The sequence below is a fragment of the Pan troglodytes genome, chromosome 20 (genome assembly GCF_028858775.2).
Source record: "Pan troglodytes isolate AG18354 chromosome 20, NHGRI_mPanTro3-v2.0_pri, whole genome shotgun sequence".
Lineage (NCBI taxonomy): Eukaryota > Metazoa > Chordata > Mammalia > Primates > Hominidae > Pan > Pan troglodytes.
The window spans coordinates 39,498,927-39,525,255 of NC_072418.2; the positions used below are offsets into that span (position 1 = coordinate 39,498,927).

General features: G+C 39.6%; 1 protein-coding gene across 6 annotated transcripts; it reads left to right on the top strand.

The window, feature by feature from the left end:
• The first annotated feature begins 887 nt into the window (after positions 1–887).
• ZNF585A (zinc finger protein 585A) lies at positions 888–26,068 on the top strand. Of its 6 annotated transcripts, none has more exons than XM_063801517.1 (6): positions 888–1,064; positions 3,640–3,855; positions 7,909–8,010; positions 17,300–17,426; positions 17,698–17,790; positions 20,070–26,068. In XM_063801517.1, exons 4-6 carry the CDS (start codon positions 17,393–17,395, stop codon positions 22,085–22,087), a joined length of 2,145 nt encoding a protein of 714 aa, XP_063657587.1. In that variant the 5' UTR covers positions 888–1,064; positions 3,640–3,855; positions 7,909–8,010; positions 17,300–17,392; the 3' UTR covers positions 22,088–26,068. The 6 variants fall into 6 exon arrangements, with proteins under 6 accessions (XP_063657587.1, XP_001163983.1, XP_063657588.1 ...); XM_063801518.1 differs by having other exon boundaries at positions 983–1,208; positions 20,070–23,675; XM_016935762.4 differs by lacking the exon at positions 888–1,064 and adding an exon at positions 1,218–1,309.
• The last annotated feature ends 261 nt before the right edge of the window (positions 26,069–26,329 follow it).

Sequence of the window (26,329 nt, forward strand, 5' to 3'; positions counted from 1 at the left end):
AGGGTCAGAGACTGCACTTAAAGCTTCATTGACATGGTAAGGCGATTGTTATTAATTATAACTTCAAGGTAAATAAAAACAGTCTTCTTTAGGTGCTTTTAGTCACACGTTGGCCCTACTAAAGACTATTAGTGTTGTTATTATTGCTGCCTACTATAGTTGCACTTGAGGTATTTAGTGTGGAGGGTAATGGGTGATTCAAATCTCTATTCACCTTCCCACCCGACCCAGCCCTTCAGAAGGGGACGCCCGGACTTCTCCTCCCTCCTCTGGTGGTATCTCCCAGGAGAGGATTGTATTAATACTATTGGACTTCTACCCTATTTCCCAAGGTGGTTTCTCCCATTAAAAGTTGTACCACTCTTCCTGCAGCCTACTACTCATTCAGATGTCTCTCAGACTTTCAGGGTGGTTTCACTCAAGAGATGACTCCCCTAGTGACCTTTCCACCTTTTCCCTGAATGGCGTCTGTAAAAAATGGACTGTACTATCCTGATTCCTCCTATCATCTGCCTGTGGTTTCTCCCAGGATCCCCTTCACTTGGTGATTTTTCCCTGGCTCCTCTATTCCCTGGTAATTATTATCCTCAGTGTCCTGTATTCAGAAAGGTAACTTAGCTTTTCTAAATATAACATACAGCACCAGACCCACATTTCCAGTAACTTTCTCCTCCGAAATAGAAGCCTAGTCAGACAAGGGTCACACTCCAGCATCCTATGTAACTATACCTGCCTCGCTCTAGGAAACCCTGCCAGCGGCCAATTCCTCTGCCCTACGGAATGGATATGCTTTCAAAATGGCGGCCCACGCGAATAAACACCATAAGGGCGCGGCCATGTTCTCTGCCGGACAGCGCCACATTACGGAACCTGTGCGCTGTGTCTGCGCCCTGTTGACTGTTCGAGGAAACTGGCTTCCAAGTTTATTCAGAGCATGCGCCATATCAACAGCCTACAAAGGGGAGGTGCTAGAAGTCGGACCGGAAGTGGAAGTGGTCTTCCAAGGCTTTTTTGTCGCTGGTGTCAGGAGTATTTTCATATTCCAATACCGATAAATCTTTGAGGTGATTTTGGTTGATCACGATTGGAGTTTCTGTGGAGCCAGTAATAGGGGGTGTCGAGGTTGCCTGTGGAGTTAGTGATTGCGGTTTCAGGCTTCGGTGATGGGGTTCTGTGGCGTCCGTTGTTGATTGTGACGGATTTCTCAGGTCATTGATGGAGCTCTTTGGGATGAGTGATTGAGGTTTGGGGGTCAGTGATGGGAGTCTGTGGTCAGTGACAGAGCCTGTAGGGTCAGTTATGGTGATCGGTGAGGACTGTAATCAGCTTGCTTTCTAACCTGAGTTGAAAGTTCAGCTTTTTAATTTTCAGTCTTCTTTAATATAAAAATTCTCAAGTTTTGGTGAATCTTTGTATTAAAAATTGTTCAAATCTAAGTGGTTTTTTTCCTTGATCCGTGAGTTATTTAGAAGTTCCTTTTTTAAGTAATGTCTGTTTAATGGTCAAATTGAAAAATTGCTTTATGACCTAGTTCGTGGTCAGTTTTCATGAATGTCACATCTATTACATAGAAACAGTGTACTATGTTCTCTAATTGTATTGTTATAGATATTAATTAAGCATATATTCAAAAAATATATCTGTCTCCTCACAGATTATTTTGTCTGCTTAATTACAGAGGAAGGTAAAGTACTCACTCTGGAAAGGTTATTTGTCCATTTGTCCTTCCTTCTTTTTCTGCTTTATATATGTGAAATTATTAGGAATAACTATGTGCACTTTTTTTTTTTTTGAGATGGATTCTCGCTCTGTCACCCAAGTTGGAGTGCAGTGGCGCGATCTCAGCTCACTGCAACCTCTGCCTAGTGGGTTCAACGGATTCTCCTGCCTCAGCCTCCAGAGTAGCTGGGATTACAGGCACCCGCCACCACGCCCAGCTAATTTTTTGTATTTTTTAGTAGAGACGGGGATTCACCATGTTGGCCAGGCTGGTCTCAAACTCCTGACCTCAGGTGATCCACCTGCCTCCGCCTCCCAGAGTGCTGAGATTACAGGCGTGAGCCACTGCGCCCGGCATATGTGCATTTTTAATACTTTATAGATATGACTAAGTAGCTCAAAATATAACAATTCAAGCTTATACCAACAATTTATAAAATAACTCATTTTCCCAAATGCTTTTCCAGCAGTGGATATTGTTGCATTTTAAAATTTTTAAAATTTTGAGGGAAAATTATATCTAATTGCTCCAATGCATTTTCCAGTTACTAAAGTTGGCATCTTATTTGGTTAATTGCCATTTGTTTCCTTTTCTGTGAATTTTCATATCTTTTGTCCTACTTTTTTTTGTGGTATATTTTAACATAAAGTTAGGAAATATCATCTAATCAAAAGTATCTGATTTTTCTGTTACAGAGTCTGTGTTTCCTCTCACGTGTAATAAGATCCCTCCCAGCCCACCACAGTGTTATACACATATATACTTCTAAAATTTATTTTAATAGTCTTTGTGATTTAACAAATACACATAATTAAGTGATCAGTCCTGCTGGCATTTGCCTACTGAATAGTGTGTGATGGAGATCTAGTTTGTTTTTTTCCAGGTGGCCAGCCAGTTATATCACTGCATTATATCACTGCCATTTATGCAATGAATGTCTTATGCACACTCATTTGAATACCACTTTTATCACATATATAGATCAATATTGTCTGGTATATTTATTGTTTTACTTGTTTTTATTACATTGTTTTTATATTGTTTTAATATCTGATAATGCATGGTAATCGCTGATATGTATTGTATGATTTTTGTGTGCCTGGGAGGTGTTGAGTACTTTACAAGTATTATCTCATTTAATTTTTGTAACTTTGAGATAAGCATTTTCATCCTCATTTCTGAAATTAAAAGTGAAGAAATGGCCGGGCGCAGTGGCTCACGCCTGTAATCCCAGCACTTTGGGAGGCAGAGGCGAGCGGATCAGGAGGTCAGGAGATCCAGACCATCCTGGCCAACATGGTGAAACCTCGTCTTTACCAAAAATTAGCTGGACATGGTGGCGCATGCCTGTAATCCCAGCTACTTGGGAGGCTGAGGCAGGAGAATTGCTTGAACCTGGGAGGCAGAGCTTGCAGTGAGCCGAGATCGCACCACTGCACTCCAGCCTGGCGACAGAGCGAGACTCCGTCTCAAAAGAAAGTGAAGAAACTTCTGTTCTCATAGGTGAAAAGTGTCACAGCTGCAGTTCGAATCTGCAGTAACATTACTCCATCTCTCATGACTTTTCCCATATTTCACCGTAACTAATACCTATCACAGATTTTGTTAAATTTTATGTTCTCCTCAGCGCTGGTTCTCAAAGTGTGGTCCCTGTACTGACAGCATCAGCGTTTCCTGGGCACCAGTTAGAAACGAAACTTTTTGGGTTCTACTTTAGACCTACTGAATCAGAAACTGTGGAGTAGGCTGAGAATTTTTAACTGTGTTTCATTTAACACGTCCTCCAGGTAACTTGAATGCATACCCATTTGAGAACCACTGCTTTGGTTTCTAGCTCAGGGACCTGCACCTTGATATATCCAGGAAGTGCTTATGTGTTGAATGTGAAATGACTGACTATGGGAACATTGTCTTTCCAGGTTTCTGGGTGTCTCTGGGGAGCCCCTGGGCCAGATTTTCCTCCAGACTCCAGCCCATCTCTTCAGAGCAGCTCTGCTTGAGTTCACAGATGACTGCCAAGCTTCAGACACCCTAGAGAAAAAGGGTTGAGACCCAGTGTGGCCATGCCAGCTAATTGGACCTCACCTCAGAAATCCTCAGCCCTGGCTCCAGAGGATCATGGCAGCTCCTATGAGGTGAGAAGGAGGAGTCCCAGGGGGGTGGGAATTCAATCCAGGACTAGATATCTCTGGTCTGTCACTAGAACCTCATGACTGAGGGAGGGAGCTGGGCCACAGGAAGCAGCTGGACTCTAGACCTGCTGCTCCTGAAACAAATCTTGATCTTCCTGTTGAGAATGAGCAACACGTGGGTAATGTCTTCGTCTCTGGAGGCCATCTGTGCGACAGTGGAGAGGTGGACTATTAAGAAAAACCGTTGTTTATTTTGTCATCACACTACATTGATCTTTGGGCTGTGGATAGATTTTCCTGGTTAGAAGTCACTTTTCTGTGGGATTTTCAAAGTATTGCTCTGTTTCTTCCTAAACTGCCTCCTCAAACGCAAATATTTTCTTTCTTTTTTTTTTTTTTACATTTCTGTTTTTCGGATATTGGTTCTCCATTTTTTTTCCCTCTACTGTTTTCTATTTCTTTGCTGCTCTCTTTTTCGGGAAGCTTTGTCACATTTGCCTTCCAGCCCTTCTTTTGAGTTTCTCGTTACCACTATCAACATTTTAATTCAACGTTTTAATTTTTAATAACTGTAATTTATTTTCTAAATATTCTTTTTGATTAGCATCTTGTTCTTATTTCATGGGTATAATTTTATTTCTTATACCTCTGGAGATATTGTGATAGTGTATTAGGAAAGTTTAGTTTTCTGAATAGGGAATATATACACTTAGTTCAAAAATAATATTGGTAAAATGGGAATAATAGTAAAAAATAAAAATTAAAAACAATTAGAAATATATTTAATGGCAACACACCCTGAAAAGTGTTATAGGAAACAAATTCAGGGGAAACATGGATCTGTGGTTCACCCACCTCCGTTCCCCACCTACCCCCATGTTTCTCAACGTACAGGACCAATTTTATCTTTTGCTTTGATTGCTTAGTTCTATAAACAAGTAAAAACAACTACACATTTTTTTCTTTCTATTTCACAAAATGTGCCATAGTAGACTAAATTTTCACACATTGCTTTTTAAATATTTGTTTAGTAAAATACAGCTCATATTATGAACTATGTAGCAGTAGGCATTCTTCTCATGTCTTTCCTTTCTGTTGCATGTATAAGTTGTAGTAGAATTTCTTTTCATGGTTTTAGTCACAGGTAATAAGAATCTTCTAGCTCAATTTCACTGAACCTGTACTTCTGTTCCTATTGGGAAATTTTATGATTGGATATCTTAATCATTTTTACCTAGAAGATACGAAGGGTAGATTGAAGCAAAAGCTATAATTGGTAAAGGTATAATTGGCAGTCACTTTCCTTATGCAGAGTAAGGAGACTTTTATGGTTTGAAGAAGATTCTGATTTTTGTCTGTGCTCAAGTATAATGACAGAGTGGTCTTGGTTTTGTCTTCCACCATGGTGGTCAGAGATTGGTCTTGTTTGCTGTTGGTGTTCCAAGAGAATATTTTTGTGTAGCGCCATGGAGAACACCATGAGTTAGCTGGCCCCTGCCAGGCTAGCTTCTAGCAAAACTGAGGTTTAACCGATAGTACCAGGCTAACTCTCAGTGGTCAGGGGCTGCTTTTATCCTCATTTAAAAATAAAGCAATGAACCAAAAGAAAGCTAGGGATGCAATTTAGGAACAGGTCAAAAGGAATTTAAGGTGAAAATCACTTAACGGGATGAAGAGGATGGTTCATACTTATAAAAGGAAGAATATACAAATAATTATAAAAGTTATCAACATTTGTTTAACTAATAATGTATCTTTGAACTATATTAAGTAAAAATGAACAGAAATCATTAAATATACCATTGGCCATTTTAGTACACTACTCTCAAGGCAGACAAAGAATAGAAACCTTTGTCATCATACTGATTCTGTTTTCTAATAGCATTAAATTAGAAATGAAAAGTAAGGTCTGGGGCGGTGGCTCACGCCTGTAACCCCAGCACTTTGGGAAGCCAAGGCGGGTGGATCACGAGGTCAGGAGTTCGAGACCAGCCTGGCTAACATGGTGAAACTCATCTCTACTAAAGATACAAAAAATTAGCCGGGCATGGTGCCACGCACCAGTAATCCCAGCTACTTGGGAGGCTGTGGCTGAGAATCGCTTGAACCTGGGAGGCGGAGGTTGTAGTGAGCCGAGATCGTGCCATTGTACTCCAGGCTGGGCAACAGGGCGAGACTCCATCTCAAAAAAAAAAAAAAGTAAAAGGCTCTTTCACAACAATGTGAATGTACTTCATGCCACTAAACAGGTCACTTAAAAATATTAAAATGGCAACTTTTATGTTATGTGTATTTTTACCACAATTAAAAAGCATTTGGGGCCAGGCCCAGTGCCTGTAATCCTACCACTTTGGTAGGCTGACGTGGGCAAATCACGAGGTCAGGAGTTCGAGACCAGCCTGGCCAACATGGTGAAACTCCATCTCTACAAAAAATACAAAAAATTAGCTGGGTATGCGGCGGGCACCTGTAATCCCAGCTACTCGGGAGGCTGAGGCAGGAGAATTGCTTGAACCTGGGAGGCAGAGTTTGCAGTGAGCCAAGATTGTGCCACTGCACTCCAGCCCAGGCGACAGAGTGAGACTCCATGTCAAAAAAAAAAAAAAAAAAAACATTTGGATAAAGTAGTGCATTTTAAACTTTGTGTGGTAGGCTGGGTGTAGTGGCTCATGCTTGTAATCCCAGCACTTTGGGAGGCTGAAGTGGGTGGATTGCTTGAGCTTAGGAGTTCGAGACCAGCCTGGGCAGCATGGTGAAACCCCATCTCTACAAAAAATACAAAAATTAGCCAGGTGTGGTGGTGCAGGCCTGTAGTCCCAGCTACTTAGGAGGCTGAGGTGGGAGGATCACTTGAGCCTGGGAAGTAGAGGTTGCAGTGAGCTAAGATTGTGCCACTATACTCCAGTCTGTGTGACACAGTGAGACCCTGTCTCATAAATGAATAAAGTTTATGTGCTAAAGCTAACCTGTGGGTAGAGGGGAAAAGCTATAGATTTAATTGCTTCTTTTTGGAATCCTGGATGTTTAAAAAAAAAAAAACGACCTAAGGTATGAGTTTAACAGAAACACAAGTTGCTTCTATGTGTTGACAATCAAAAAATGGAGTAAATATCTACATAATCAAAGACTGTGTGGCCGGGCACGGTGACTCACACCTGTAATCCCAGCACTTTGGGAGGCCAAGGTGGGTGGATCATGAGGTCAGGAGACCAAGACCATCCTGGCCAACATGGTGGAACTCTGTTTCTACTACAAAAATTAGCCGGGTGTGGTGCTGCGCGCCTGTAGTGCCAGTTACTCAGGAGGCTGAGGCAGGAGAATCGCTTGAACCCAGGAGGCAGAGGTTGTAGTGAGCCGAGATTGTGCCACTGCACTCCAGCCTGGGGGACAGAGCGAGAGCGAGACTCTGTCTCAAAAAAAAAAAAAAAAAAAAAAAGACTGGGCAGCATGGTGGCTCACACCTGTAATCCCAGCACTTTGGGAGGCTGAGGTGGGTGGTTCACTTGAGGCCAAGAGTTCGAGACCAGTCTAGCCAACATGGCGAAACCCCATCTCTACTAAAAATACAAAAATTGGCAGGGTGCCCCAGTGCAGGTCTGTAATCCCAGGTACTTGGGAGGCTGAGGCAGGAGAATCACTTGAACCTGGGAGGCGGAGGTTGCAGTGAGCCGAGATCATACCACTGCATTCCAGCCTGGGCGACAGAACAAGACTGAAAAAAAGAAAAAAGAATGTAACAAAACAGGAGAAACAGTTACTTCCATACCTAAGATTCAAACAATCATGAATGAATATTATATAAAATCATGCCAAAAATATGAAAGTATAAATAAAAGGATAAAAGTTTACAAAAAATAGACATAATTGATAAGAATTTAAATGGTTCAGAGTCCTTGAAGAAATTAAAATGTTGATTCAGCATTTCCAACACAGTAAAAAATAATGGAAAGGTCATGCGTTTTTATAGTTGGTCATTATGCTGAAGTTTTGCATAAAGAATAATATTTAAAATTATTCTCAACCTTGCTTTTGGTTTTTGTTTTATTTTGTTTACAGTGTTAACCTTGATGCCTGAAAGAACTGGAAATTATGAAGATAGATTCAGAAGTCAAATATGTTAACTAACTGCATTGAAGAGTAGAAGAAAACAATAGCCTAGTAGGTTTTTATTGGGATTAGTGAAACAACTGCTATTTTCTCAGCAACCCACTCCAAAGCCAAAGTCAAAACTAAAATTATGAAATATCTCAAAAACAATAAAAATGGTATATATATATATCAGAAGCTCTGGTATATAGCAAAACTGTACTAAAAATAATTTAGAAAAATAATTTGTCTCATGCAAATGAATAAAAAATTCTAAATGAAAAGGATGCATTTCTTTTTTTTTTTTTTTTTTGAGACATAGTCTTGCTCTGTAGTCAGGCTAGAGTGTAGTGATGTGATCTTGGCTCTCTGCAACCTCCGCCTCCCGGGTTCAAGCAATTCTCCTGCCTCAGCCCAGCGAGTAGCTGGGACTACAGGCGTGCGCCACCATGCCCAGCTAATTATTTTGTATTTTTTTAGTAGACACGGGGTTTCACCATGTTGGCCAGGATGGTCTCAACTTTGACCTCGTGATCCACCCGCCTAAGCCTCCCAAAGTGTTGGGATTACAGGCATGAGCCATCGCACCCGGCTGAAAAGGATGAATTTCTAGAACATTAACTACCCCACCAAATCTTTAATTACCATTTACCACATTTTATTTCTAGGTTTTAAGATTTTCATTTTTTAACTTTACTTTTGGCCATGTGTGGTGGCTCACACTTGTAATTCCAGCACTTTGGGAGACTGAGGCGGGAGGATTGCTTGAGCCCATGAGTTTGAGACCAGCCTGCACAACATAGTGAGACCCTGTCTCTACAACAAAAACCAAAATTAACTGAGTGTGGTGGTGGGGCACCTGTGATCCCAGCTACTTGGGAGGCTGAGATTGGAGGACGGCTTGAGCCTGTCAAGGCTGCAGTGAGCCACGACATTGCCACTACATCCAGCCTAGGTGACAGTGAGACCCTGTCTTGAAAACAAAAGCAAAAAACTTTAATAAGATTAGGATTGCAGCATTGGAGAAATTTACTTTTCGAGAGATTATTACGGGTATTTCTTTGTTTTTTGTTTTGTTTTGGGATTGTTGTATAGGCACTTGAAAAGAAAAAAATTTGATAGCTTATCAATAAGATATATAGCTGTGAGGTTTTTATAGTATTACTCATTTTTTTCTACTTTGTCTCAAGGAGCTGAGAGATATTATTAAAGTTTCCCACCACAAATGTATTTCTATCTATATTTTCCTATAGTTCTTTTTTTTTTTTTTTTTTTTTTTTTTTTTTTTTTTTTTGAGACGGAGTCTCACTCTGTCGCCCAGGCTGGAGGGCAGTGGTGCAATCTCGGCTCACTGCAAGCTCCGCCTCCTGGGTTCACGCCATTCTCCTGCCTCAGCCTCCCGAGTAGCTGGGACTACAGGCGCCCACCACCACGCCCTGCTAATTTTTTGTATTTTTGGTAGAGACAGGGTTTCACCGTGTTAGCCAGGATGGTCTCGATCTCCTGACCTCGTGATCCACCCGCCTCAGCCTCCCAAAGTGCTGGGATTGTAGGCATGAGCCACCGTTCCCAGCCTTTTTCCTATAGTTTTTGTTTATAAATTTTGATGTTATGTAGTTTGGTGCACTGATAGTAAATACGGCATCCGAAACTCATTTCACATTGTGTCCTTGTTTAATATTTTTTCTCCTGCCATTCTACCCTATCTAATATTAAGGTAGAGGTTCTTATTTCTTTTCTGTTGGCAATTCCAGATATGCCTTTGGTCATCTTTTTAATGTCATCCTTTGGAGTTCTTGTGCTTTTTTGTGTGTGTGTGTGGAAAGATGCATTTTATGTTATGCTTCTGATGTGGCTGTTTTATAAATCTTTCACTATATACTCTATATTTGTGCTTTGTTTCTGTGTGTCTTCCATGTAATTTGGAATGTTTGGATTCTTTTTTGTTTTTTTTGTGTGTGTGTGTGTGTGTGTGTGTCATCTTTATATTGTTAACTTCTTGAACTAAATATTCGAATCTACTCTTTAAGACAGTATTTATTAAATTTGTACTGTGAATAATGATAACAGTTCTACACTGCCACTTCAAGGATTCTTTTGTTCATTGGATGTTTTTATTAAACTCCTTATTTTCTTTTCTATATTTCTTTAAAAAAAATCTTTATTTCCATCTCATGTTGCTCACTTGTCTTAATCTGCTCTTTCCACCTTTTGTGTTTTTGCGGGGTCTTCCCATTTTTTTCAGGGAGACTTATTTTTGTGTTGCTTTTTTTTTTTTTTTTTTTTACTTTTTTACTGAGTTCTGTTAATTTATTTTTCAGAAATTTATATCACTATATTCTTAATCTGTCTGTTTTTCCATAAGTAGTTAATTGTTTTAGTGAATTCCTTGAATTCATGGAGGATATGATTTCTTCTGTTGTGTGTCAATTTATTTCTAGTGTATTCCTCTTAATCTCCTCTCTTTTTTTTTTCATCCTTTTACTCATAGCATCTTTGTACATCAGGAGATGTTTATTGTCTTTGAATGAGGAGATTTCTTCCTGACAAACTGTTTGTATAAGATCATTTGGTGAGGTGTCAAAACTCCATTCCAGCCTAACATGACATTGTCTTGATTCCCCATTAAATTTTTTGATGACGTTAGTTTTGGGGGCTGGGGGTTCAGTGTGTGTAGGGCATGCATATGCAAGTGTGTGATGAAGAGAAAACTAGAGCCTGCGTATTCATTTCAGGTATATAGAGAACTTTTTTTTGGTTTAAGTTTATAGGTACAAGGGCAGGCTTGTTATATAGGTTAACTTGTGTCATGGGGGTTTATTGTATAGACTTTCATCACCCAGGTATTAAGCCTAGTACCCATTAGTTATTTTTTCTGATCCTTTCCCTCCTTTCACCCTCCACTTTCCAAAAGGCCCCAGTGTGTGTTGTTCCCCTCTTTGTGTCCATGTGTTCTCATCATTCAGCTCCCACTTATAAGTTAGAACGTGTGGTGTTTGGTTTCTGTTCCTGCATTAGTTTGCTAAGGATTATCACCTCCAGCTCCATCCATGTTCCTGCAAAAGACATGATCTCATTCTCTTTTATGGCTGCATAGTATTCCATGGTGTATATATAGACACCACATTTTCTTTATCCAGTTTATCACTGATGGGCATTTAGATTGATTCCATGTCTTTGGTATTGTGAATACTGCTGCAGAGAACATATGTGGGTATGTGTCTTTATAATACAATGATTTATATTCCTTTCGGTATATACCCAGTAACAGGATTGCTGGGTCAAATGGTATTTCTGTCTTTAGGTCTTTGAGGAATCGCCACACTGTCTTCCATAAGGCCTGAACTAATTTACACTCCCACCAACAGTGTATAAGCCTTCCTTTTAAGAAATGAAGATGTTGTAAGCCTCATAAACAGAATCAACACACATCACAAAGAAACAAATTGTAATCTCCGAACACAATTAAATGAATAAATTAAAAAAGTAGCTTTTAAGAATCATACTTTTAGGCCGGGCGTGGTGGCTCACGCCTGTAATCCCATCACTTTGGGAGGCCCAGATGGGCAGATGACCCGAGGTCAGGAGTTCAAGACCAGCCTTGCCAACATGGTGAAACCCCATCTCAACTAAAAATAGAAAAACTAGCCAGGCGTGTTGGCCGGCGCCTGTAGTCCCAGCTACTTGGGAAGCTGAGGCAGGAGAATCGCTTCAACCTGGGAGGCAGGGGTTGCAGTGAGCCGAGATTGCGCCACTGCACTGCAGCCTGGGTAACAAAGTGAAACTCCATCTCAAAAACAAAAAAAAGAATCATACTTTCAGATATTAATGATCACAAGTATCTTTAATACATTTCTGTCTCCAATTTCTTCCTGTGTGCTCGTGCACTCTCCTGAATTCAGAGACCTGCTCATACATGACTTTTTTTTTCTTAGAATAAAGTAAGCTAGAGAAAAAAATGTTATTAAGAAAATCAAAAGGAAGATATTTGTATTCAATATTCATTAAGTGAAAGTGGATCATCGTAAAGGTTTTTATCTTTGTCATCTTCACATCTGAGCGGACTGAGGAGTAGGAGGAAAAGGAGAGTTTGGTTTTCCTGGCTCAGGTGGCAGAGGCGGAAGAGGAGGAGAAGGTGGAAGGGGAGGCAGGAGAGGCATGCACACTATATGTAACTTTTATTGAAAAAAATTCATGTATCTGTGGACTTGCGTAGTTCAAACCTGTGTTGTTCAGGCTCAACTACAATTTATATTCTCTCTCATCAATTGTGCAATGAGTCTCTGATCTTCCAGTCTTGTCCATTCCCAAATGTTATGTATGTTTTGAAAATAATCTTTCTTAAGTAATATATATATTTCAGTTTTTTATTTTGAAATTATTATAGATTCATAAGGAGTTAGAAAATATAGTACAAAGAGTTCCCCCATAAATTCCAGTTTACTGTGGTACGTGATTCTTTTTAGTGATTCTTGAATTCAGTTTGCTGACATTTTGTTGGGAATGTTTGCATTTAAATTCATGAGAGATATTGGCCTGTAGTTTTTGTTTTTTTTGTTGTTGTTGTTATTGCTGTGTCTGATTTTGACATTGGAGTAATACTGGGCTTAAAAATATTAGTTTGGAAGTGTTTCTCTTTTATTTTCTGGAAGAGATTATGTAAAAATGACACATTCTTTGTAAGTTCGATAGAATTCTTTGGTAAAAGCTGGGTATGGTGATATGTGTCTGTAGTGGCAGCTACTCAGGAGGCTGAGGCAGGAGGATCGCTTGAGCCCAGGAGTTCGAGGCTGCAGTGACCGATGATCATGCCACTGCTCTTCAGCCTGGACGACAGAGCAAGATCGTGTCTCAAAAAAAAAAATTAAAAAGAAAAAAAAAGAATTATCTGGTAGAACTATCTGGCCTAGAGGTTTCTTTTTCAGGAGGTTTTAAATTATTAATTTAAATTAATTTAATGGTCATAAGATGGTTTATCTTATCCATTTTCAAAAGTTTGAGTTTTGGTAGTTTGTGATGTTTGAGGAATTGGCTTATTTTTTTCTAAGTTATTGAATTTATTAGCTTGGAGTGTTTATTTTTCTCATTGTATTTTAAATGGCTGCTGCATCTATAATGATATTTACTGTTTTATTCCTAATATTGGTGTCTTTTTATCTTTGCTAGTCTGGTTGACTAATAGACCAGTGAATTTATCGGTTTTATTATTTTGTTCTCTAATAACTGGATTGTGTTACAGTGATTTTTCTCTCTATCTTTTGTTTTCAGTTTTGTTGATTTCTACTTTTTATTATTTAGTTCCTTCTGCTTGCTTTTGAGTTCTTTTGCTCTTCTTTTTCTATTTATTTATTTATTTATTTATTTATTTATTTTTGAGACAGGGTCTGGCTCTGTTGCCCAGGCTGGAGTGCAGTGGTGCCATCTCAGCTCACTGCATCCTCTGCCCTCCCAGGCTCAAGTGATTCTCCTGCCTCAGCCTCCCAAATAGCTGGGACCACTATTTGGGAAGCGCACACTACTACACCTGGCTAATTTTTGTATTATTGATGGAGTTGGGGTTTTGCCCTGTTTCCCAGGCTGATCTCGAACTCCTGGGCTGAAGCAATCCTCCCACTTCGGCCTCCCAAAGTGTTGGGATTACAGGAGTGAGCCACCATGTCTGGCCTCTTTTTCTAGTGTTTTGAGGTAGAAGCTTACATTATTGATTTGTAGCTTTTTCCCTTTTCTAATGTAATCCTTTAGTACTATAAATTTCCCTCTCAGCCTTGCTTTACCTGCATCCCACAGATTTTGATAGGTTGTATTTTTACTGTCTATACATAGAACTCTATGTATTTTAAATATTATTTTGGCGATATCTTGTTTGACCTGTGGGTCATTAAAGAAGAGTGCTGTTAATTTTCAAATATTTTGTGGGTTTTTTAGGTTGTTTTTGTTTGTTATTTTTTAATTTGCTTGGAGATTTTGTCTGTTTTGTTTCTGTTATTAATTTTTGTTTGATTCCCTTGTGGAACATACTTTGTATTGTTGTAATTCTTGTAAACTTGTTGAGGTTTGTTTGACAGCCTAGGGTATGGTTATCATGCTCACTTTTCTATGGGTGCTTGAAAAGAATGTGCATTCTGCTGTTGTTTGTTGCAGCTGCCTTTTCTATAACCTTGATGATGTCCTGTCTAGTATTTTGATAAATTGCTAAGGTGAGGGAGGGGTATTCAAGTCCCTAGTATACTTTCTTTAAATGTATACACCTCCATGTGGTAATAGGCATTCCTTTCATTGTGCAATTCCAAGTTAGATTTTTTAATTTGGAGGATCATGTATTTTGTTTTCAAAAAGCATTTTATTATGAAAAAATTTAAATGTATGCAAAAGTAAAGATAATAGTATAAAGATCCCTTTCACCGATTGTCCCTGTCACCCAGTTTCAGTCGTCATCAACATTCTGCCTTTTTTTTTTTTTTTTTTTTTGAGATGGAGTCTCACTCTGTTGCCTCGGCTGGAGTGCAGTGGCACGACCTCAGCTCACTGTAATCTCCACCTCCTGGGTTCAAGTGATTCTCATGCCTCAGCCTCCTGGGTAGCTGGGATTATAGGTGTGTGCCACCACACCCAGCTAATTTTTGTATTTTTTGGTAGAGATGAGATTTCTCCATGTTGGCCAGGCTGGTCTCAAACCCCCAACCTCAAGCAATCCACTTGCCTCGGCCTCCCAAAGTGCTGGGATTACAGGTGTGAGCCACCACACCTGGCCCATTCTGCCATTCTTACTTTATCTGAAACCGCCTCCCATTCAGCAGCTAGATTATTTTAAAGCAAATCTCAAACACCATGTTTTGTCTAAAAATACCTTGATATGTATCTCAGAGAGATATGAATTCCCTTTTTCCTTTGTGTTTAGCATAACCAGTAAGCTAATGTCACACAACAAAATAACAGTAATTCCTTGATATCATCTAATACCCACCATTTGCATTTCTCTAAATTGTCAGAAATATTTTTTTAAGATTGGTTCATTTTAATTAGTGAAAGTCCACAAGTTGCATTTGGTTAGTATGGCTCTTAAGTCTCTATTAATAAAGAAAATATTCCCTTCCATGTCCATTCTCTTGTAATTAATTTTTTGAAGAAGTAGGCCATTTGCTACCTTCTGAATTTAGCTGATGTCTTGGTCTTCATATTGTTTAGTATGTTTCACTCTCCTTCCCACTCCTGTGAATGGCTTGTTAGATCTGGAGACTTGATGAGATAGGGGTTTGAATTTTATTTTTTGGCAAGAATACTTCTTAAGTAGTGTAATGAAATTAATTACTATGCCATGTGGGCAGGCACATGAGAGCTGGTTTGTGGATGCTGATGTTACTAGCTGATCTATCCATTGTACGCTTCCCTTCAGCCTTTCAACTGAAACATTCCAACAGCCATTAATGATTATTGTCTAAATCTATTATTTCATTAGTAGTTATACATGGTGGTATTTTAATTTTATCCTAACTTCTTTATTTATTAGCTAGAATCATTCTATAAAAAACTTTTCCAACCAGGTAAAGTAGCTCATGCCAGTAATCCCAGCACTTTGGGAGGCCGAGGCAGGTAGATCGTGAGGTCAGGAGATCGAGACCATCCTGGCCAGCATGGTGAAACGCTGTCTCTATTAAAAATACAAAAATTAGCCTGGTGTGGTGGCGTGCGACTGTAATCCCAGCTACTCGGGAGTCTGAGGCAGAGAATGGCTTGAATCCGGGAGTTGGAGGTTGCGGTGAACCGAGATCGCACCACTGCACTCTAGCCTGGGCGACAGAGTGAGACTTTTGTCTAAAAAAAAAAAAAAAAGAACTTTTCCTCACCAGCTGTTTGGTTATCCTGTAATACAGAACTTAAAAAAAAATTTACATGTAAATCTGATTACCTTAATTACCATTACTGAAAGTAAAAATTCCATACTTTGACCAAACTGTTTTTCCTATACTGCTTTTCTGACACATCAGACAGACTTCTCTCCCTTTATATAAACCTGTTTGCTGTTCCCTAAACTCATGGTGTATTTTTCTATCTCTACACCTTATATTCTTGTCTTTTCTGGGCATTGTCCCCCTCACCCCATATTCTGGGTTACACTTTGTATCTTCCAAGTTAAATTCCTCAACTCTACGGAATGTCAACTTACTCCCTCATGTAAAATGTACTTTTTGTTCCTTTGGGCCCTCAGTGTGTTCCACATAAGGCATCTACTTTTCAACACCTTAATGAATTTGTTATGTCTTCTTTTTTAAAAAACTTCAGTCTAATTTATTTTCCAAGTCTTTTAAGTTGCTAGAAGATTGGGCACATAATTATTTCTGTGTTCCCAGGGCTAGCATAAGGGCTCGTCCTAAATTGATCAGAAAGTATATCGCAGGTCATTCATCCAGTTGCTAGGAAACTAAAACACAGCTTATTTCAATTGCCAGTTTTGAAAAATGAGTAATTGACTGACTATAGTACAAAACAAATAGCAGAAATTCTTGATGGGATTTCTGTGTTCCACAAAATATGTAAAACTAAATATTTAATATGCACATATATAAAATGTTTCTTAGAAATTTCTGGATTATACAGGTGTACACAGTTGTCAAAACTTTAAATGGTAAATTAAAGATTGGTGCATTTAATTGTATGTAAATGTTACTTACAAAAGGTTGATACATTTTACACCCTAGTTCATGATTTGCATTTTGAAGTATTAAGAGAGGCCAGGCGCGGTGGCTTACGCATAATCCCAGCACTTTGGGAGGCCGAAGCGGGTGGATTGCCTGAGGTCAGCAGTTCAAGACCAGCCTGGCCAACATGGCAAAACCCCGTGTCTACTATAAATACAAAAATTAGCCAGGCATGGTGGTGCATTCCTGTAATCCCAGCTACTCAGGAGGCTGAGGTAGGAGAATCTCTTGAACCTGGGAGGCGGAGGTTGCAGTGAGCCAAGATCATACCATTGTACTCCAGCCTGAACAACAGAGCGAGACTCTGTTTCAAAAGAAAAAAAAAATGAAGTATTAGGAAGAAGTGTGATGTCATCTGCAACTTACTTTGAAATGTACAAAGAAGCAAGATGGATAGATAAAAGAATGGCTTAGATGTATGATAAAGCAAGTAAAGTGTTAATGATTGATCCTAGGTGGTAGGTATACATTTCTTACTGCACAATTATTTTAAATTGTCAGTATGTTTGAAAATTTTCATAATAAAGTATTAGAGAAATGGGAGTGAGTTTTTAAAAAGAGAATGTAAATTTAAAACAACAAGACCTGTATTCCATATTCCTAAATATAGTCTCTCCAACCCTCTAAGCTGACTGTGCACATTGAACAGGAATGTGCCCTTACAGGGATCAGTGTCCTTCAGGGACGTGGCTATCGATTTCAGCAGAGAGGAATGGCGGCACCTGGACCCTTCTCAGAGAAACCTGTACCGGGATGTGATGCTGGAGACCTACAGCCACCTGCTCTCAGTAGGTAAGCACAGTCACCTTGGTATCTGAAAGGAGGCCTCACTGAGAGTGTTTTCATTCTCAGTTGATGAGTGCTGTCCGCATCTTAAATAGGTGATGATTTTGTTCTTGATTTGTCTAGGATTCTTTATTTGTTTAGGGCACTCAGAATTTTACCCTGAAAAGTTATGGTTACTTTTCTGAAGAAAAAATCCTCATCAAAGAATAAGAGATTATTGGTTGGGCCCTGAAACACAATTAGCTGGACCCAGACCTTTATCATTTCCCATGAACAGGATATCAAGTTCCTGAAGCAGAGGTGGTCATGTTGCAGCAAGGAAAGGAACCATGGGCACTGCAGGGTGAGAGGCCACGTCACAGCTGCCCAGGTGAGTGAAGCGAGTGTGAATCCGGTAGATGGGAGATGGGAGGAAATCTCAGCTGTCTTGAGAAACACCAACACCCTTGGAATACTATTAAGATGCTTTTTCTGGAAAGTTCTGAATGTTTTTGTATTGCTTGATGCCCCCTTGGCCTCTCAGATCACTAAATGCATTCTCCCTGGATGACCTTTGTCATTTATTTTTTGTCACAGCCTGGGTCGCAGCCAGGGCTGTGTTGCCCAGGCTGGAGTGCAGTGGCATGATCCCAGCTCACTACAACCCCCGCCTCCTGGGTTCAAGCAATTCTCGTGCCTCAGCCATCCAAGTAACTGGGATTACAGGTGTTTGCCAGCCACCATGCCCAGCTAATCTTTGTACTTTTAGTAGAGGCAGGGTTTCACCATGTTGGCCAGGCTGGTCTCTAACAGCTGACCTCAAGTGATCCACCCGTCTAGGCCTCCCAAAGTGCTGGGATTACAGGCATGAGCTACTGCGCCTGGCCGACCTTTGTCACTTCTGTGTTCTTCTTTGGCTTCGTGGATTCTGAATCATGTGCCAGTCTCCCTCATTAAAGATCTTTCTTGGCCGGGCGCGGTGGCTCACGCCTGTAATCCCAGCACTTTGGGAGGCCGAGGCGGGCAGATCATGAGGTCAGGAGATCGAGACCACGGTGAAACCCCGTCTCTCCTAAAAATACAAAAAATTAGCTGGGCGCCGTGGTGGATGCCTGTAGTCCCAGCTACTCGGGAGGCTGAGGCAGGAGAATGGCTTGAACCCGGGAGGCAGAGCTTGCAGTGAGCCGAGATCGCCACTGCACTCCAGCCTGGGCGACAGAGCGAGACTCCGTCTCAAAAAAAAAAAAAAAAAAAAAAAAAAAAAGATCTTTCTTTCTTGGTTATGCTCATTTTCTCTAACATTCTTCTTTTCCCCTACATTCCCCATAGTCCTAGAGTCTTTCTTTAACCTTCACGCATTCACGGATCTGCTTTCTTTCAAAGTTACTCTGTGTCACCCACTCCCACTCCTGCTAGTCACTTTTATTTCTTTTCTTTTTTCTTTTTTTTCTTTATTTCTTTATTTTATTTTTTTTTTTTTACTGTGAGATGCCTCAGAGCTTTCTGTCCAATCACCCTCTCTTTTTGTTTTCTGCAGAGGAGTGGCCATGAAATTTCTTACTTCTTCCCAGTCCTTCATGCCTGGATAAACTGATGACTTGGGGGTCACTGTTACTTAATCTTTGGGATTATCTTTCTGCTGTCTTTAACATAATTAATCACCCTTCCTGACCTTTTTTCTTGATGTTGCTTGAGTGATTCCACATTGACCAGGGTTCGTTTTTTTTGTTGTTTTTGATTGCTTTATTTTTATAGTTTACCTGATGAGGTTTGAGTTTAATCATAGTCTTCAGTTTAAGACACACTATCATCATGAGTCTGGGTCAGGATTCTCTCTTATTTATGTTTTGATTTATTCCTTTTTCTCTTTCCCCCACACCCATTTTTCTGCCTGTCATAAGCTACTGTTTTATATGATGGAAACATTTTTGATTTCATGCATGTTGTAAGTGAATTAAGAGTTTGGATCATTAGTTTATATGAATGATGCTGTGGTATATATAGTGTTTTTTGCCTTACTTTTTCCACATCTGTCCATGGTGTTATCGGTTCATTTAGTTTATTTCCTCTAACTGCTGAATTGTTTTCCAGAACATTTCCTATCAACACTGTTACTGCCTTCCTCTTCACGTTACTCACCCTCACCCTTTTCTCTGTGTTCAGCCTGGATGAGTCATTTGTACCATACCCCCTAGCCTCTGCTAGCTGTTCTTTGAACTAAAATCACCTGTTTCTCATTTGAGCAGAGGAGTTTAGGTTCCAGACCTTATAGCACGGAATCTCTGAAGAGGTTTCTTTCCAAATAGAAAGAAAAGGTCATGATGAAAGTGATGTGAGATTCTATTTTATTCTAGAATAATTGTGACAGATTGGTGACAAATAGAGAGCTATCAGCAGAGAAAATAAATATCAAAATGATGTTGCTTTCATCAAGAAAATATTGACAACAAAGAGGCAATACGACTATAAGGATAGTAGAAAAATAATTCATGTGAACCCAAACATCATTTCTCCTCCCAAAAGACCCCATCAATATGCCTCATTTGGAAATGGTTTGAAGCATAATTTAGATTTATACAGTCATAATAAAAATAATCCTTCAAAGAATGTTAAAAAGATTACCAAATGATAAAATGTCTTCCTATAGTAACCATGAGTGTATTCCAACAGGAGAGAAATTATGGGACCATAATCAATGTAGAAAAATCCTCAGTTATAAACAAGTATCCTCTCAACCTCAAAAAATGTATCCTGGGGAGAAAGCTTATGAATGCGCCGAATTTGAAAAGATATTCACCCAGAAGTCACAGCTCAAAGTACACCTGAAAGTTCTTGCAGGAGAAAAGCTCTATGTATGCATTGAATGTGGGAAGGCTTTTGTACAGAAGCCAGAATTTATTATACACCAGAAAACCCATATGAGAGAGAAACCCTTTAAATGCAATGAATGTGGAAAATCCTTTTTTCAAGTGTCGTCCCTCTTCAGGCATCAGAGAATTCATACCGGAGAGAAACTCTATGAATGCAGCCAATGTGGGAAAGGCTTCTCTTATAACTCAGATCTCAGTATACATGAGAAAATTCATACTGGAGAGAGACACCATGAATGCACTGACTGTGGCAAAGCGTTCACACAAAAGTCCACACTCAAGATGCATCAGAAAATCCATACAGGCGAGAGATCCTACATCTGTATTGAATGCGGACAGGCCTTCATCCAGAAGACCCATTTGATTGCACACCGAAGAATTCATACTGGAGAAAAACCATATGAGTGCAGTAACTGTGGCAAATCCTTCATTTCCAAGTCACAACTTCAGGTACATCAACGTATTCACACAAGAGTGAAGCCCTATATATGTACCGAATATGGGAAGGTCTTCAGCAATAATTCCAACCTCATTACACATAAGAAAGTTCAAAGTAGAGAGAAATCTTCCATATGTACTGAGTGTGGGAAGGCCTTTACCTACAGGTCAGAGTTGATTATTCATCAGAGAATTCACACTGGAGAGAAACCTTATGAATGCAGTGACTGTGGAAAAGCCTTCACTCAGAAGTCAGCACTCACAGTGCATCAGAGAATTCATACAGGAGAAAAATCATATATATGCATGAAATGTGGACTGGCCTTCATTCAGAAGGCACACTTGATTGCACATCAAATAATTCATACTGGAGAGAAACCTTATAAATGCAGTCACTGTGGGAAATTGTTTACTTCCAAGTCACAACTCCATGTTCATAAACGAATTCACACAGGAGAAAAGCCCTATATGTGCAATAAATGTGGGAAGGCATTCACGAACCGGTCAAATCTCATTACACATCAGAAAACTCATACAGGAGAGAAATCTTATATATGTTCCAAATGTGGAAAGGCCTTCACCCAGAGGTCAGACTTGATTACACATCAGAGAATCCATACTGGGGAGAAGCCTTATGAATGCAATACTTGTGGAAAAGCCTTCACTCAGAAGTCACACCTCAATATACATCAGAAAATTCACACTGGAGAGAGACAGTATGAATGCCACGAATGTGGGAAAGCCTTCAACCAGAAATCAATACTCATTGTTCATCAGAAAATTCATACAGGAGAGAAACCCTATGTATGCACTGAGTGTGGAAGAGCTTTCATCCGCAAGTCAAACTTTATTACTCATCAAAGAATTCATACTGGAGAGAAGCCTTATGAATGCAGTGACTGTGGGAAGTCCTTTACCTCCAAGTCTCAGCTCCTGGTGCATCAGCCAATTCACACAGGAGAAAAACCCTATGTGTGTGCCGAGTGCGGGAAGGCCTTTAGTGGCAGGTCAAATCTCAGTAAGCACCAGAAAACTCATACCGGAGAAAAGCCCTACATTTGTTCTGAATGTGGGAAGACCTTTCGACAGAAGTCAGAGTTGATTACACATCACAGAATTCATACTGGAGAGAAACCGTATGAGTGCAGTGACTGTGGGAAGTCTTTCACTAAAAAATCACAGCTCCAAGTGCATCAACGAATTCACACTGGAGAGAAGCCTTACGTGTGTGCTGAGTGTGGGAAGGCCTTTACTGACAGGTCCAATTTGAATAAACATCAGACAACACACACTGGAGACAAACCCTACAAGTGTGGCATCTGTGGGAAAGGCTTCGTTCAGAAATCAGTGTTCAGCGTCCATCAGAGCAGCCACACTTGAGAGAAACAGTGTGAGAAAACCCCCCTGAGGGTTGGGTCTGATTGTACACTGTTGCATGCATGCAGCAGAAAAATATGTATATTATTGTAAATAGAAATGACCACGTCAGAATGTCACACATGGCTGTTCTGGAGAGGGCCTCTGAGAAGGCACTGAATGAGGCGAGGGACCCTTCCTACATTGTCACCATCCCCAGTAAACCTTGGGTCATTATTCATACTGACAAGGAACCGAGTCAATTTGGTGAATAGGAAAAGCCTTCTCATGAAAACTACAATAGAATACTGTTACCAAATTCTTCCTAAGAAAGATCGTATTATGTTAATGATAATCCTGTTTATTGTGGATTAGGTATAGTGCCAACAAATTGAATGATAAAACAACATAATACGTAGTTATTTTGATAGTGATGAATCCTAAGTTATGTGAGTTGTTCGTTGTGGAACACATTGTGTAACAGACTCCTGGGTGTTTTTCTTTCTCATTCGAATCTACCACAGTTGGTCATATCCAACCCTCATTCAGTATTTCTATCAAGAAAGAGATGCTACAAAAAAAAAAAAAAGGAAAAACCTTTATGTATACAGATGTAAACCTCAGAATGTATGTTGAGTCCCCACTGTCATCTACCAAGACTTGCACCCCCCTCATTATCTACCATGACTGTCTCTCAGCCTCACAGGCCCTCAGCACTTTGTGTTTTGACCCCCAGCACCGTGTCTTGTGAACTCCCATCACCTTCAAGAAAGCTTCCGAGGTAAGAATTTTATGGTCATCTGGGACAACTTAAATCTCCCTTCTGCTGTCATAGTTCTTCCAACTCAGTTGCCTTTTTTTTTTTTTCGTACTCATCACTGACTTGAAGCTTAGCATCTGGCTTCCTTAAGGATGTGACTTTCATGTAACAGATTAATAACTTATATGAAAACCGACACAACCATATGTTTAGGGCTGGAAAGGGCCATGACGCCTGGCCATTTTTCCTGTTTTACCTTACTCTTATGTGTGTCACACTTCATCAATTCCGGAAACAGTTTCTGGAGATCTCCTCATTACCTCTTTTACAATCACCTCACTCCAGCATGGCGTCTGTTACCTCTTCCCACTTGTGACAATGTCTAGTAAGGTCCACTCTCCATTCTGTGTGATGACCACTTATTACAACCCTCAGAATAGGGGACAGTGGTGTGCCCCCTGCAATACAATGGTTTCTATCTCCTGATACTTTTATTACACCTCTAGCAGGATGTCTTGTGATCCTCCTTATTGATTTTTCCCTCACAATGATGAACAATTATCTCCCGTTACTCACCTAGCAGTATCTAACTATCCCTAACACAGCATGTGGGAATGCCCTCAATACGGTGGATGCTGTTAACTTTCTTCCTTCCCCTCAGGCAATGGCGGTGACTTACAATGAACCATAATGTCCACATTTCCCAACTGTATTTTGGAGCCTCTTCTGTCCCCTTCTTTCTAGGACCCCAGTTAAAAAAAAAAAAAAAACTAGCCCAATGTCTGTTGATGCCCATTAATCACTAACACAGTGTCTGACCCCTCCATTAAATTTTGATGGTATCTCTTGGCTCCCCGTTGTCCCGTTAACCCAATGTCTGCTGATTCCCAATTTCCCACATTGCTTCATGAGGTTCCTTAGTCACCCTTGGCTACTGTACTTCCCCCAAGATTGCATCTCCATGTTTGCATGGTCATGATCCCTGGAAGATGGTGATGAGGATGAGGTCCCAGCCTCATAGACCTTTTCCTCTGAGTTCCCCCCAAGGCACAATGGAATGATGGACCCAGGGTGGGCCAGGGATGATCTGGAGATCTCAGGAGACCACAAGCTGGGCTTCCTGTCTACTACATGAGTATGGTGTGAGCAGAACAGTGAAAGCTGTCTATGTTGGTTCAAATTCTGGTGCCAACACTGATCCACTTAGGGACCCTCAGCCTGCCCAGAAACCTCCTCTGGGCCTCAATTGTCTCACTTGTGAAATGGGATTATGGGAGAATGAAGTGAGTTTTTTTGGGTCACATGATGGATGGGATCCAAGCCAGCAGGGCCCAATGACAGCATCCTGTTAATATTAGTCATCAGTCAACATAAGCATCTGACTATCCTCTGTATGCCCAAGCCTCATGAAAGGCAACAATTTATTGTAAATGACTTTTGATTATTTCTCTTACATATTTATTGTGACAATATTATAATACTTACGTATATGTATATGCATATACCCGTATATACGGAAGGCTTTATTTTTTAGAGTAGTTTTAGGTTCAAAGCAAAATTGGGTAGAAATTACAGAGGTTTCCCATATATCCCCTAATCCACATATGCATAGCCTCCCACATTATCAGCATTCCTCTCAGAGTAGTATATTTGTTACAATTGGTGAACCTCCACTGACACTCATTATCACCCCAAGTCTATAGGTTATATTAGGGTTCATCCTTGGTGTAACACCATAGAATGTGTCTTGTACTTTCTGCTTGTTGGAACAAGTGGATCATGGCATGTTTCCACTGTTATACACAGAGTAGTTTCACTGCCCTAAAAATCCTCTGTGTTCTGCCAGTCATCCCTTCATCTCCTCTAACCCTGGCAACATTTTTTCTGTCTCCATAGTTTCACCTTTGATCTTTTATATCATATAGTTGAAATCATACAGTGTGTAGCCTTTTCAAATTGACTTCTTTCACTTAGTAATGTGGATTTCAGTTTCCTCCATGTCTTTTCATGGCTTGATAATGCATTTCTTTTTAGAGCCAAATTATGTTCCATTGTCTGGATGTTTATTTATTCACCTACTGAAGGACTGTTGGATGCTTCCTTTTGGCAATTATGAGGAAAGCTGTTATAAATATCTGTGCAGGCTTTTTGTGTGGACATAACTGAAATATTTTTAAAGTTATATTTATTGAGGTATAATTTACATTCAGTAATAGTCACACTTTTTAGTGTAGAGTTCTGAGTTTTGACAGTTGTATCTAATCATGCAATCAACACCACAGTCAAGATAGAGAACAGGTCCCTCACTTCCCTAATTTCTTTCTTATCCCTTTTTAGTCCCTTTTCCCACTCCCAGCCCTTGGCAATCACCAGTCTGTTTCTGTCTCTATAGTTCTGCCTTTTCCATAATATTGTATAAGTGGAGTCCTTGTGTGTGTGTGTGTGTGTGTGTGTGTGTTTTGTATGTGTATGTATATCTCCTTTTGAGTCGGAGTGCTTTCATTTAATGTGATGTATCTGAGATTCATCCATATGGTTCTATGAAAAACAAATGAAAAATAAGGTGATGAAAAGATGCTCAACATCTTTAATTATCAGGAAAATGTAAATCAAACCACAATGAGATACTACTATAGAATGGCTTTTAGAATGGCTAAAAATGAAAATGTGCCATAAATTGGCAAGAATACAGACCAATGGAAATTTTCATGCATTGCTTGTAGGATTGTAAAATGGTCTGTCCACTATGCACAAAAGTTTGGCAGCTTCTTATACTATTAACCATACATTTATCATATGACTCAGCAACTCCACACTTAGGTATTTACCCTAGATGAAAGAAAAATTCTGTTTACATGAAAACCTATACTCAGATGTTCACAGCAATTGTATAATTGCCCAAATTAGGAAGTAACACAAATGTACAGCAGTGGATGAGTGATTAAACAAATTGTGTACACCAATACTATGGAGGGCTGCTCAGACATAAAGAAATGATTTATTGACACTTACTACAACATGGATGAATCTCAAAAGTGCTGTTGTATTTTACCATGTGATAACTTGAATTACATTTGACAAAAGATTTATAAGTGTAAATAACTAGATTTATATATTTTAATTTTATATGTGCCTGTCATTACATACTATAGAAAATTGTGTCTACAGTATGTTATATAGCATATTGTAATATTTATTACTGTATATTCCTTATGACAATAAAATAGTTTGTATTTTATATAATAGTACCTGTTTTATAGTATATGTTTTATTTTATATGATTACCTAATTTTAATATTTTACATATCAAACTTTCACATAATATTTTGGTTATTTCTACTTTCACGTAGTTGCATTTAATGTTTGTAGTGTAAAGATATAACTACAATAAAAGAGGCCAGAGAGTCTGCAGTTGGAGTTAGTCAACATTTTTATTTGTCAGGCATCTCAATTCTGGCTGTTTTAACATCAAGGATCTTTTCTCTGGCTTTGGGCCTTTGCACTGA